Source organism: Camponotus floridanus, unplaced genomic scaffold (assembly GCF_003227725.1).
Source record: "Camponotus floridanus strain SB8 unplaced genomic scaffold, Cflo_v7.5 scaffold47, whole genome shotgun sequence".
NCBI classification, from domain to species: Eukaryota; Metazoa; Arthropoda; class Insecta; order Hymenoptera; family Formicidae; genus Camponotus; species Camponotus floridanus.
Genome location: NW_020229625.1, coordinates 757,283 through 771,298, shown reverse-complemented (window position 1 = coordinate 771,298; position 14,016 = coordinate 757,283). Strand labels below are relative to the sequence as shown.

At 32.2% G+C, this 14,016-nt stretch overlaps 1 protein-coding gene across 1 annotated transcript in view; it reads left to right on the top strand.

Moving 5' to 3' along the window:
* Positions 1–14,016, top strand: part of LOC105258514 (neurotrimin) — a 244,386-nt gene that overhangs the window by 145,392 nt on the left and 84,978 nt on the right. Inside the window, exon 2 of the mRNA XM_011269804.2 lies at positions 6,709–6,803. Coding sequence (XP_011268106.1) covers positions 6,709–6,803 — 95 coding nt within the window. The remainder of the gene's footprint in view (positions 1–6,708; positions 6,804–14,016) is intronic.

Here is a 14,016-nt window from a genome sequence, read left to right as displayed (position 1 = left end):
GATTCATCTGATAATTTCTACAAGAATTCTGGTTCGTCGATTTTTTAACAGACATACTGATTAAATCTATCAGAATTCTAATTAATGCAACCAGATTTTTTTCTCAGTGTGGGAGCATAATATCTTTGTGATTTGATGCATAATATTTTTTACCATCATTTTTTTTATCGCGAGTAATCGTTTGTTCTAGAGCATCAATTCGTGGTCCGCGTTGTTCTATTATTACAACAAATTGGACACGGATCCTCTTCTCGTATTTCTCGTAGATTCTCTCGAACTATTTCTCCGGAGGAATGAGTTTTGAATGAGTTACCGTTGCAGGCATTAAGCCGTTTGCAACGAGAGCCGTGCGCGAAAGGCGCGGGAGGGAGAAGTTACTGCTACCTCGCGCGAAGTGATTTCAGAGGAGCGAGATATTTCAGACTCCAGAAATGGTGAAATAAAGCGGCCGACGCGTTGCACTGTTCATGACTCGTTATTATACTATATACGCCTTGTACCACGTAGGGTTCAGGAGCCGCGAAATACCGGAGCGAGGGGATGAAAATGAACGTACAGACGAGACGGACAGAGGCGCTGAGTCTTGAGAAAATGAGAAGGGGATGAGAGATACACCGTGCAAAAACGAACAAGTCCAAGTACTGAATTAGACGATGCATAAAAGGAAGGAAATATTCTACTTGACAGAGAGAATATAAAGAGACGCGAGCTCTTGTCATCGCGATGAGAAAACGAGCGAATAATTTTTTATTAAATAGGCTTCAGACGCCAATATTATTCACGCACAATTAAACGTTCAGTCATAAATATAGGATCCAGACAATTATCATCTTTATAAATATTTATAAATAATCACCTTTATCAATATTTATTATTTAAACATTTAATTATTATGAGAAAATGAAGTATTAATTGATGTGAAGGATAACGAGAGGACAAACGTTAATATGATTTGACAAGTAATCGAATCGCAAGTAGATAGTTGAAAGCCAAACAATTCTCAACATTGACGGCATTACTATTTTCGAATAACAGACAATGAACCTTCCTCAAAGAGCAGGCGTACAGAGTGAATGCAGAAGATGGTAGAATAGAACGAATCAATTCAAATAAGCCGCGACGTGGCGGATAATGAGAGCGGGAATCGGCACGAGACTATGCGAACAAAGTCGCAAAAGAGGCGAGCTCAGAATCCCAGAATCAGAAGCAAACAAGCGCGAAGGAATGAGAAATGTCGCGCGCGCATAAAGTATTATATATATATAAAGTATATAAAGTACTTTGCACGCGCTTTGCGGATTTTGCGATGCGTATTTGCCTGCGACTGGCGTAAGAATCCGAGAGAAGACGGTGACTTATTGTCACAAATAGGGGCGTAAACACTTGTCGGACTCAGGTAAACGAAACTCTTATTATTTCGGGAAAACTGCAGTATATTGTATACCCAGTGTTTGCTGGTATCTAGATAAAATTATCTAGATAATCATCTAAATAAAGAAATGAATCATCTTTATCTTTAATTAGATGAAGAAATATAAAGTATCTTTATCTTCATCTTAGATGAAAAATATATGTCATCTTATCTAAAAATTGTCTAAGATGACATTTTCATTATGCAAATAAGTTTTCCAGACAAGCTTCTAAAAATCTATTTAAAATATCTAAAATATATTTTTTATATTCTTATTGTTAATATATTATAAATATATTATAAAAATATATTATAAATATAAATTAATAAATAAATATTTATCATATCATGTATATACCTTTTTGCTATTATTTAAATATTCTTTAGGAAAAAAGAAAGAATATGTGTTTATGATTTTAATATCTTATTTATAATCTGCGTCACATTTTTACAAATATTTATAATCTTCTAAAATAAACAAAAATATCTAGATAATTATTTAGATTATCGCAATAATTATCTCATCTTTTATCTAGATTAAGTAAAAGCAAAATCATTTTTATCTCATCTAAGATAAATTTACAGATTTTTATCTTTATTTTTATCTAGATAATTTTGAAATTATCTACAGCAAACATTGTGTATACCACGTCAGTAATTTCTAACCCGCATTCGTGAAAATAATCTTCCGGTAGCATGAGAGAGGTTTCTCTCCTCTCGTGAAGTGAACCACGACCTTTCGTCTCTCATGTTCTTCCGTCTGACCTCTCTCGTACGCTTCCACTCGGAAGCCGAAGCGACGAAAATCGAGGAAAGCACGGTCGTCGAGGTGAGAAATGCCGGGGTTGCGGGGGTATTTTAACACGGTTCATCGGCTCTCGGCTATGCGGGTTCTTAACGGGTGATAGCAATGACAGGTTTCTGATTTATTTATAGATGGGATACCGATGCCGATCTATTTATGGATGGATATCACATTAGGTGATACGGTAACAACGGCGTGGCTACCTCATTTAAGAGATTAATTGGAAGAAAAAATGTCAATGTGTCACTTTATTTATAACAAAGTTTTTTGCGTGTTGTCCTTTACCTTTAACTTTTAATCGTACGACGTATTTTCTCGTCTCTCCTATATATCACGTTTATGTCAAACACGTGTGTATCGATTATGTATTCCTCTGATAATGACACTTGTACTTTTTTTCCAATTATGCGCCGTGATATATACACAAAAGTGAGATTATAAACAAAAGGCTATTTCGTGTCATAAATGTCGTGGCAACTATAATCTTTTTTTAAACGCAATCTGTTCGTGTTTGAAATCCGTACGTTGATATTTTGATGGTCGTCCTATAAAGTGCATTAGTGACGATGTGCATCGACGAACGCTCGTGTTATTTTTTTTATCGCCCTTCTACCCTCTCCCGCACCCTAACTCTCTCGCGTGCTTGCCTTTTCTTGCTCGCTTTTTTCGTAATGGTCGACTATTGGATTACTTACATACGCTTCGCCGGCTATAACTTAAAATGCCATGTCGGGCGACAATATGGTGGAAAGCGCGACGCGGTAAGGTTGTGAAAAATGCAGGCCTACATTACTTCCAAATTGTCGATGTTGACGATGCATTTTTCTCCCGATTCCACGACTAATTGGAAAATACCGATAACTACACAGGCCGACAAAATTTGGCCGAACCTCAGACTCAGAAACCAGAATATACTTTTCCGATATTCTAATCTAAAAGTGCCAAAATCACGATTTTTCGAGATATTTGAGATTATGTTACACCGCAAGGTAATTTTTTTTCATAAAACCATTAATGGGGTCCGAAAGATCTACTCCTCCTCTTTAATAAACATTTTGATTTGTCCGGATATCTTTTTTTATCTTTGAGAAATTGAATGTTCAAATTAAGTAGTTTGACATTTTTGATATTCGGAAATTGAATAGCATCAGATAAGTACAATATAATGTATGTACACGAAATATACATTTTTAAAGGGTTTTGATGCACGTTGATTCGGAATTTGACATTAGTTTTGCAAATTTAATTTGTCTAAACAATTTGTTTAAACAATTTGTTTAAATAAACTATTGCAAAAATAATGTTTCTTGAGAAGTAAATGATTCAATCAGATTCTACGGGAACAAGCTCACCCGGAATAGTAATTCGGTATATTACGATGAGTTTTGTTGCAAACTAATTGATAAACAATCAATCATTTTCCAAATATCAAGAAATAAGTCGAATTACTTAATTTAGACATATGATTTCTCAAATATAAAAAAAGATATCCGGACAAATCAAAATGTTTTTTAAAGAGGAAGAGTAGTACTTTCGGACCCCATTAATGGTTTTATGAAAAAAAATTACCTTGCAATGTAACATAACCTCAAATATCTCGAAAAACCGTGATTTTGGCACTTTTAGGTTAGAATATCTCGAAAACCGGAGCCACCAGAGAAATTCTGACCTCGGATTCGAATTCAGCGCGTCAAAAACCTTAGGAAAAATATATTCTGGTTTCTGGGTCTAAATTTTGTCGGCCTGTGCTATTGATGAAATTTATAATTTACGTTCGTAGCGTTTATTACATGTCATTATTGTAAACATTATCGTTGATATTTGCAATGCAAATGCGACGAAAGTTGTGAATGGAAAATCCGATTATCATAACGCAGATCGTAACAATATCGTGATGAATTGAGGGATATGATAAAACCAAGTTGTTTTCGATAAACATTGTCAGTAAGGCTGACTATTCATTACATTACGAATTCATTACATTAGCGAAAGAATAAATATATTGTATCTTTAGCGTCGCTTCTAGGATGATATAATTGCGTTTTCTATTCACTAGTAATTACTGCGCTTAGTTTTCTGACTAAATAACAAGTTGCTGAATAAAATACGACATTACTTGTCTCTTGAAGAAGTTAATTCACCCGTGATATTTACTCGCTAATTTCGTCGCGGTTTTTTTTTCCACGATCCATTTAATTTTGTTTATTTAATCATGTGGATCAGGAGAACCGACGCGAATAAAAGTCTCTAATTCTCCCGGATGACAGCACTAAAAATACATATACACGGCCAGCCATCCATGGGTCATTCCACGCTCATTGTCCGCCGAAAAAACGCGCGTTTGCTCTCTTCTCGTCTATTCCCTGAGAACATTCGAGATTTTGGGGTCGGCCATTCTTGGGTAACTTCGATCCATCAAAGCCCGCCGAAGAGAGAGTCTTAATACGGCCGCGATTTCCCGCGAGGGCTACCACACGGCCCGCGGGCCGTCGATGGAATTATGGTTCCCTTATGCTCCCATTACCCATCTACGGTTATGCCCTCCCGTTGGGTTCTCCCATCCTTTCACGCACTACGCCCCAGTTCAGTTTACATCCCCCACAAACAATCTCCGTAGGGCATTTTTGGCTCCTGATCGATGTTGACCTTTTAATGGGTCTCGCTCGCGCACGTGGAAAGACTTGGGCGCGTTGTGTGCGCGTCTGTCGTGTTGACTCGGGCGAGATTTGATGGACAATATCGTAATGCAGTCGCCGGAATAATTTCGTACCGGCGATACACCGGCAATATACCGGCGCCAGGAATATCCTCGGTCATGTTGATCGATGTTGACGTTTATGTGTTACCGTTAATGGAGAAACAGATGACGCTTTTGTGGCAGCGCAGGGAAGCTTGTATTTTATTTACAATCCTGTTATCGGGAAAGCGATGATATTGAGGATACATATTGGAGGATATATATATACTTTACCATATATGTTTTAATTGAGTACGTTTGCGCTGATTGTACCTCTCTTTATGCGCTCTGTGTATGCGTTCTTTCTCTGTACCGTACGTTTTGTAAAGATATCAACGCGGAAAATTTAATTCAATCCCTTTTTTTACGATTACACATATATTTACATTCAAGTTAACCAATTTATTTCGCTTCAATAACGATGATATAACAAAACTTGTCGATTCGAATAAAAATCAATTTGTACTTCATACAATTTGCAATTAAATTTTATTTCGCGTATTAATTTCGCGCCGCGATATATCATTTTTATTGATGTATCGCCGGCTGAAAATTTGTAATTTCAATTTATAAAGAATCTTTTTGCCATAAAAACTACACGCGGATATTCTACATATATGTGTTCTAGATTTGACATTACAAATGGCGGGTAGGAGTTGGTCAATATTCTTGCATTGATGCGGGGTTCGGGTATAGCGCTAAAGTTACCAAATTGCCTATGAATAACTTGCATTTCAAACTACGTTCATCCGCTATTGCGACGATCACTGCTCGTTTCCTGTGCAAACACGATTTCCGTCTTCCTTATCCCACGTCTGCACATAGGAGTACTTATATTATGATCCCGCGTTTTGATGCTCGCACTTTATTGGCGCGCCTAGGGCATACGAAATAATCGCATTGTGCTACATCGAGTGCATCCAATAATATTGCATTAGATTGCTAGGGGATAAATTTGCAACGGGCAATCCAAACATGCATTTATCTTTCACGCTATGCTGGTGGCCATTTTTCTCCTCCCGATGCCCTTTGCCTCCCTATGTCATATTTTATAACGTTGGATATCATTTCTTCGTATCTCGCATATGGTGTTAATGTTCTATGCGCTAGGTATGTTTGGAGATGTACTTTCTATGCCATTAATAGTGGACATTACAAGGAACGTTAGAAAATTAGGTCGATTCTTATTTAAAGAAAATTAAATATAATGAAATGTTTTTTATTAAAAAAATATTTAAACCCGAAAAGATAAAATAATGAAATTTAATTATTTTATTTATTTAATAGAGAACGTGATAACTATAAATATTTGTCCTATACATTAATAAAGACAATTTTAACCCGGATTATTCGTATCAACCTGCCAAACGAAAGACTGAACAAACTTCAGAAATTAATTATATTTATTTTAAATATATACATTAATCAAATCTAAATGAAAAGTTGAAATAAATTTAATTATCTTTCTTTATTTTTATTATTCTGAGTTGGAAACAAATGAAAATTGTGTGTTTCACTAAAGTTTCGCTGTAAATCCAAAATATACGATGGATAATATTTAAAAATGTATATGTATTTTGCGATATACAATTAGTGTTTCTAATAAATCAATGCACGTATGCCGACAAGAGAATCCTTAAAAATTTTTATACTAAAAATTTGAATACTTCTTGTAAAGATGAATGAATTCTGTTAAATTTTAATTATATTGTATAATCTCATTTCTCTAAAACATAATTTTATTTTCTGTTCTAGATCCTAAATTTAAAGAGCCAATAACCAATGTAACTGCACCGGTGGGAAGAGAAGCCATCCTGTCCTGCGTTGTTCAAGAACTCGCCGGATATAAGGTAATTCGGATTTTTACGTAGATACGTTTGAACGTTCCGCTAATCGATTCTTTCAATCAAATGTCGGATGCTGTTAATGTCTCAATTAAGCTTGTCACAATATCTCTTCATTCAGCAATTTTTCTAAAAATTCTCTCTTTTTCAACACAATTTGATTAATAATAAATAACATTATCGGGTAAATAATTAAATTCACTATTTACAATAAAAATGCAAATTTTTTCGGTTTTTAATTAGAAATTAATCATGTTTTGATATAATTTAATACGAATTTTATCCGTGAATATGTAATTAAATGGTAATATACTTCTAGTTTCAATAAAATTAATTAAATTTTAAAATTGAAATATTGCAAATATCTGAAAATAAAAAAAGTGACAGAATTTTTTTATTGTAAAATTATTTAATGATTAAAACAACTTATCAGTTGATACATTCTTCTACCTTCAGTTTCGCTCTGTGAGATCATAAAATGTGTTTTTATAGCGTACTTACGAGAATAATTCATGAATAAGTAGTTAGAAACTGGCTGTGCGAAAATTCTGCGCGGCCATTTCGTAACATCGCGCGAATGCTCCTCATGATAACAAGTATCTAAATGGTGCTAAGTCACTTTAAGTGATGCGACGTTTTGTGTAATTTTAATGAAAAAATATTACCAATACATGTTAATGAGCAGCGGTCAGCAAATCTTTGAGATGATGCAATTATGCTATGTTATAAAATATCGGAATCTTTTTAAATTTTTTATATACATATTATATATGTCGGACATTTCTGTGTGTTAATATAATATACTATATTAAATCAACCGTTATAGAAATAAAATATTCTCGGTGGCTTTTTATATTTAATTAACTTTATACAGCCGTTAGCTTTGTACTATATATTTAATATTAATTCACGTGCGATATTATAAAATTAAAATTATTCATAAAAATATTCTTTAACAGAAGGAAATTTAAACCGTTGAATGATGATCGGGGAGGGGGATCGAATTATTTAACCCATTGACCCTTAATGAACTGAAACGAAAAAATTAAGTGAATTTATATCTTTTTCCGCAATTCTCCTTATACACTGCAGTAATTCAGACGGTCTGAAGAATCCTCTTGCGCAGCCGAAGCAATTAGTTAATTAATTAATAAAATTACGCAAGGAGATATAAAAACGAATACTTATATAAGGTATAAGTTTTAGAGCGATCTCATTCAGTCTTTATTCGCAATTCAGCTGCAGTCGGTTAGAGTAGGTTTAGCGGAAATATTAGGTGGGTAATAGCTTTCGCGAAGTACTAATTAGGGAATGAAAACCACGTGAGACAAAAATAGCAGAAAAGTTTGATAAAATTCTTCTTTCTAGAATTGGTTATTTATCAACTTCGATTAAAATATTGAATGGAATCAAATAAATAATCATGAATAGTGACGATATTGATGGTATATTTCGGAATAAATTCTAATGCGAAATTCATGTATTAAAATATTCCAATATCAAACATTTTGTTCCATATACGGTAGATTAAATACGTACTGGCATCTATGTAAAAATCTATTTGTTCAATAAATAATAGCGGAATAAATTTAACCACATAAATTTAATAACCATATGCTCGATGCGTACGTACTTCGCCAACTTTTCGCGAATTTGCAAAAACTGTCATGCAGAGTTCGCACATAAACTCTCGTTAGAAAAAAAGTTACATTTTTATTCGCCTCCTAGTTGGTGTGCAAAGTTAATATATAAATAAGCTTTGTCCCAGGGATCTTCTGAACTCATACTTGTTTGATATTCAAGACATTAGAAAAGTGCAAGCAAGAAAGTCGCAAGAAAGAGAATATTTTATTGCATCGTAAATAAAAAGACACTTTAAATAATGAAGCGTTAGTTTTGAACTGCAATAAAAGTGCTGTTTTATTTGCATTAAATACCATTTGTTACAAACTGCACAATGAATTATAATTGCTAAACAATTTTTTATGAAGGGATGCTTTTAGCAAATTCTTGCAAAAAATGATCGCTGTCGAATTTATTTTTTTTTTTTCTGTTATTGTGTATTTTTATTATATAAGTATAAAAAGTGTATATATAATAGCATCGTTTGAAAATATTCTCATCTTTCTGACCCCAATTAGAATTTATATATAATTGCTCCATGCATAATGCTATCCGGATTGCAATGATTGGATATATCTATTCACCGTTCACACTGTGGCTTCCGTTTGAATTACATTCCGTCAATCGAGAATTAATTGAGGGCTGCTTAATTAATTTTGAGAGCGATAGATTCTAGTTATTTGGCTTCTAATTGTCGAATGTTAAACAGCTCGATATAACATAACATTGTTTTTGTTCAATATACTAATGTCGCGCTTCAGAAAAAAGCTTGATGAAACACAATTTTATATATATATTCCAAATATCTTTGAATAAATAATATACTAGAATTCAGCTCTTTTTTACGGAATAGTAATCTGATAATTACAGATTATTGTAAATTCGCCAAAATAGCAGCATCTGTACGAGAATGAAAAGAGATTTATACGCGATGTAGGGAATCGGGAAGAATCGACAAAACATAACATCATTTTTGTTTAATATACTAATGTCGCGCTTCAGAAAAAAGCTTGATAAAACACAATTTTTTATATATATTTCAAATATCTTTGAATAAATAATATACTAGAATTCAGCTCTTTTTTACGGAATAGTAATCTGATAATTACAGATTATTGTAAATTCGCAAAAATAGCAGCATCTGTACGAAAGCAAAAAGAGATTTATACGCGATGTAGGGAATCGGGAAGAATCGACAAAACATAACATCATTTTTGTTTAATATACTAATGTCGCGCTTCAGAAAAAAGCTTGATGAAACACAATTTTTTATATATATTCCAAATATCTTTGAATAAATAATATACTAGAATTTAGTTCTTTTTTACGGAATAGTAATCTGATAATTACAGATTATTGTAAATTCGCCAAAATAGCAGCATCTGTACGAGAATGAAAAGAGATTTATACGCGATGTAGGGAATCGGGAAGAATCGACAAAACATAACATCATTTTTGTTTAATATACTAATGTCGCGCTTCAGAAAAAAGCTTGATGAAACACAATTTTTTATATATATTCCAAATATCTTTGAATAAATAATATACTAGAATTTAGTTCTTTTTTACGGAATAGTAATCTGGTAATTACAGATTATTGTAAATTCGCAAAAATAGCAGCATCTGTACGAAAGCGAAAAGAGATTTATACGCGATGCAGGGAATCGGGAAGAATCGACAAAACATAACATCGTTTTTATTTAATATACTAATGTCGCGCTTCAGAAAAAAGCTTGATGAAACACAATTTTTTATATATATTCCAAATATCTTTGAATAAATAATATATTAGAATTTAGCTCTTTTTTACGGAATAGTAATCTGGTAATTACAGATTATTGTAAATTCGCAAAAATAGCAGCATCTGTACGAAAGCAAAAAGAGATTTATACGCGATGTAGGGAATCGGGAAGAATCGACAAAACATAACATCTCTCGTTTTTGTTTAATATATTAATGTCGCGCTTCAGAAAAAAGCTTGATGAAACACAATTTTTTATATATATTCCAAATATCTTTGAATAAATAATATACTAGAATTCAGCTCTTTTTTACGGAATAGTAATCTGGTAATTACAGATTATTGTAAATTCGCAAAAATAGCAGCATCTGTACGAAAGCGAAAAGAGATTTATACGCGATGCAGGGAATCGGGAAGAATCGACAAAACATAACATCGTTTTTATTTAATATACTAATGTCGCGCTTCAGAAAAAAGCTTGATGAAACACAATTTTTTATATATATTCCAAATATCTTTGAATAAATAATATACTAGAATTTAGTTCTTTTTTACGGAATAGTAATCTGGTAATTACAGATTATTGTAAATTCGCAAAAATAGCAGCATCTGTACGAAAGCGAAAAGAGATTTATACGCGATGCAGGGAATCGGGAAGAATCGACAAAACATAACATCGTTTTTATTTAATATACTAATGTCGCGCTTCAGAAAAAAGCTTGATGAAACACAATTTTTTATATATATTCCAAATATCTTTGAATAAATAATATATTAGAATTTAGCTCTTTTTTACGGAATAGTAATCTGGTAATTACAGATTATTGTAAATTCGCAAAAATAGCAGCATCTGTACGAAAGCAAAAAGAGATTTATACGCGATGTAGGGAATCGGGAAGAATCGACAAAACATAACATCTCTCGTTTTTGTTTAATATATTAATGTCGCGCTTCAGAAAAAAGCTTGATGAAACACAATTTTTTATATATATTCCAAATATCTTTGAATAAATAATATACTAGAATTCAGCTCTTTTTTACGGAATAGTAATCTGGTAATTACAGATTATTGTAAATTCGCAAAAATAGCAGCATCTGTACGAAAGCGAAAAGAGATTTATACGCGATGCAGGGAATCGGGAAGAATCGACAAAACATAACATCGTTTTTATTTAATATACTAATGTCGCGCTTCAGAAAAAAGCTTGATGAAACACAATTTTTTATATATATTTCAAATATCTTTGAATAAATAATATATTAGAATTCAGCTCTTTTTTACGGAATAGTAATCTGATAATTACAGATTATTGTAAATTCGCCAAAATAGCAGCATCTGTACGAGAATGAAAAGAGATTTATACGCGATGTAGGGAATCGGGAAGAATCGACAAAACATAACATCTCTCGTTTTTGTTTAATATATTAATGTCGCGCTTCAGAAAAAAGCTTGATGAAACACAATTTTTTATATATATTCCAAATATCTTTGAATAAATAATATACTAGAATTCAGCTCTTTTTTACGGAATAGTAATCTGGTAATTACAGATTATTGTAAATTCGCAAAAATAGCAGCATCTGTACGAAAGCGAAAAGAGATTTATACGCGGTGTAGGGAATCGGGAAGGATCGACAAAAGGAGAAAGGTATTGAAAACTATTCATCCCGTATGCCGGCTCGCTCAACATGAAATTCAAATCGATGCATTTATAGAGACCATGCGGACCCGTCCGCGGTCGACATTGCTTACGTGGAGACGACGGCGTTGAATAAAAGAGGGTGGGGGAGGATCAATGGGTAGGAGCAGGGTGGAATAATCGTGCCGTTTATAAGCCGGCGGTGCGTCGCTCAGTGTTCCGGCTATGCATTAAGATGACGGATAACAGACACAGCTATACCGGAAGGTTTGAATCGTCACGATACGGAGATAACGACACCTCTTTAGGCTCTCATCGCGTTGGTTTACATGTAATACTCGCCACAGACATTAACCCTTTTACTTTATACGTGACCCGCAATATCCGCACGTGCGTCGAGCTTCCTCCCTGTCATCAAACACGTTTGCATCTTACTGTTGTTTGTAAATGTACAAATATTTTACGTCATTTTGAAATGAATAGGCGCTGAAAGTATCAAGATGTATATATTAACGAGCTAATTAAAGTGCTTTATGCGTTCAATCCTTCTGACAAAGAAATAAAATCAGTTTAGAATTTATATTATGGGAATTAGATTATTTATTTAATTTAAAATATCTTTTTTCATTTTTTAATTAAATAAAATAGATTTTAAATTAAATAAATAATCCAATTTAATTATCCAAATATTTTAGATTAAATCCAATGAAATTTCATTGTGTTGCCTTTGAAAGAATACATTTTTTTCTCAGAAAAACATCAGAGATATTAAATTCCGCACGTCATAATTATGATAAAACTTTTTAGCTCGAGAATATAATAGATACATTAACCGGGGCTGATCATTTTCTCCTCAAGATTATAATTTCCACCGAGAGCTCTATTTAAATTTTAATTACAAAGTTTAGTTTTGCACATTCCAATAACTATGACTCGTTAACTAATATCTGATTATACTCGAAGCTGCGTAATCGATTATTATTTGTTCTCACTATCTATTTCTCTCTTTCAATCATTATCCATAATTTAGCTCTAATCGCGCGTTAAAGCACATAGAAAACTAATCGGAAAGGCTAATAAAGTTTCACGCTATTCTCAGCAATAGTTAATTTTATTCAAATAATTAACTCAATTAATTAATTACGTCGCGTGACTAAGTAGGACAACGTAACTTGGTTCATTAATAACAGCAGTACGTTAATTATCAGCAAATTTAATAACGCATAATACATATCTATCAATCTATACTGAGAGAAAAGTGTTTGGTATTTACAACTATAATTGCATAGTTAAATTATTATAGTTGCAATTATCATTTTTACAGTTATTGTTACTATAATGTTGATAAAAATAACTTTATACGAATAGTTCTGCCAATCAAGGTAAAACTTTTACTATAAATTATGATAATGTGAAATATTAAATCATTATTAAATCAATATTTAATCATTTTTTATAATCTACACAATCACAATTATGATAAATGTAACCATATTCTTGACATTCGTTTCACTATTTATTATTTTCCAATCTGTTTACTATATAAAAGATAAACTATAAAAGATAAAAAAAGGAATCATATATATAAACATTTCTGTGACTATATTAATAGTTTATTTAACTATATTTTTAATTGCAAATTTTTACTATAAATATCATTGAAATTAAAAAGAGATGTGTGACGTGTTTCTTTGTTTATCTAACCATAAATAACTAGCTTGTATTCAATTTTTCATGAAATGTGTATAAAAGACTGGTACTAAAATCAAGTCTAAAGTATATTCTTTTTCCTCTTATAAATAGTAATGCTAAAATAGAGGACGTTGCTTACATGTACATCAGAGAGTCACGTACATGTGTTGCGTAAAGCGCTCTTCCTAGCATTATTGTTTATCAGTTTAATTTAATTATATATATTTAAATTCTTCTGAATAAAATATAGTACTGGAAACTTTTTTCATAATTGAATGTACCTTATAAACTATAAAGTTATAAGAATCACATACATTGTTAACTTAATTATATATAAAAAATATAATATTTTACTATTAATATAAGTACAATTTATTACTATAGTATATAGTTCCTTTTACTTTTATTTTAGTTGTTAGCATCATATTTACAGTATCACTTATCATGTAAAAATGACAGTTATGTATGTACCAACTATACATATAGTTACATGAAAATATACTAATTTCACAATAACAATAAT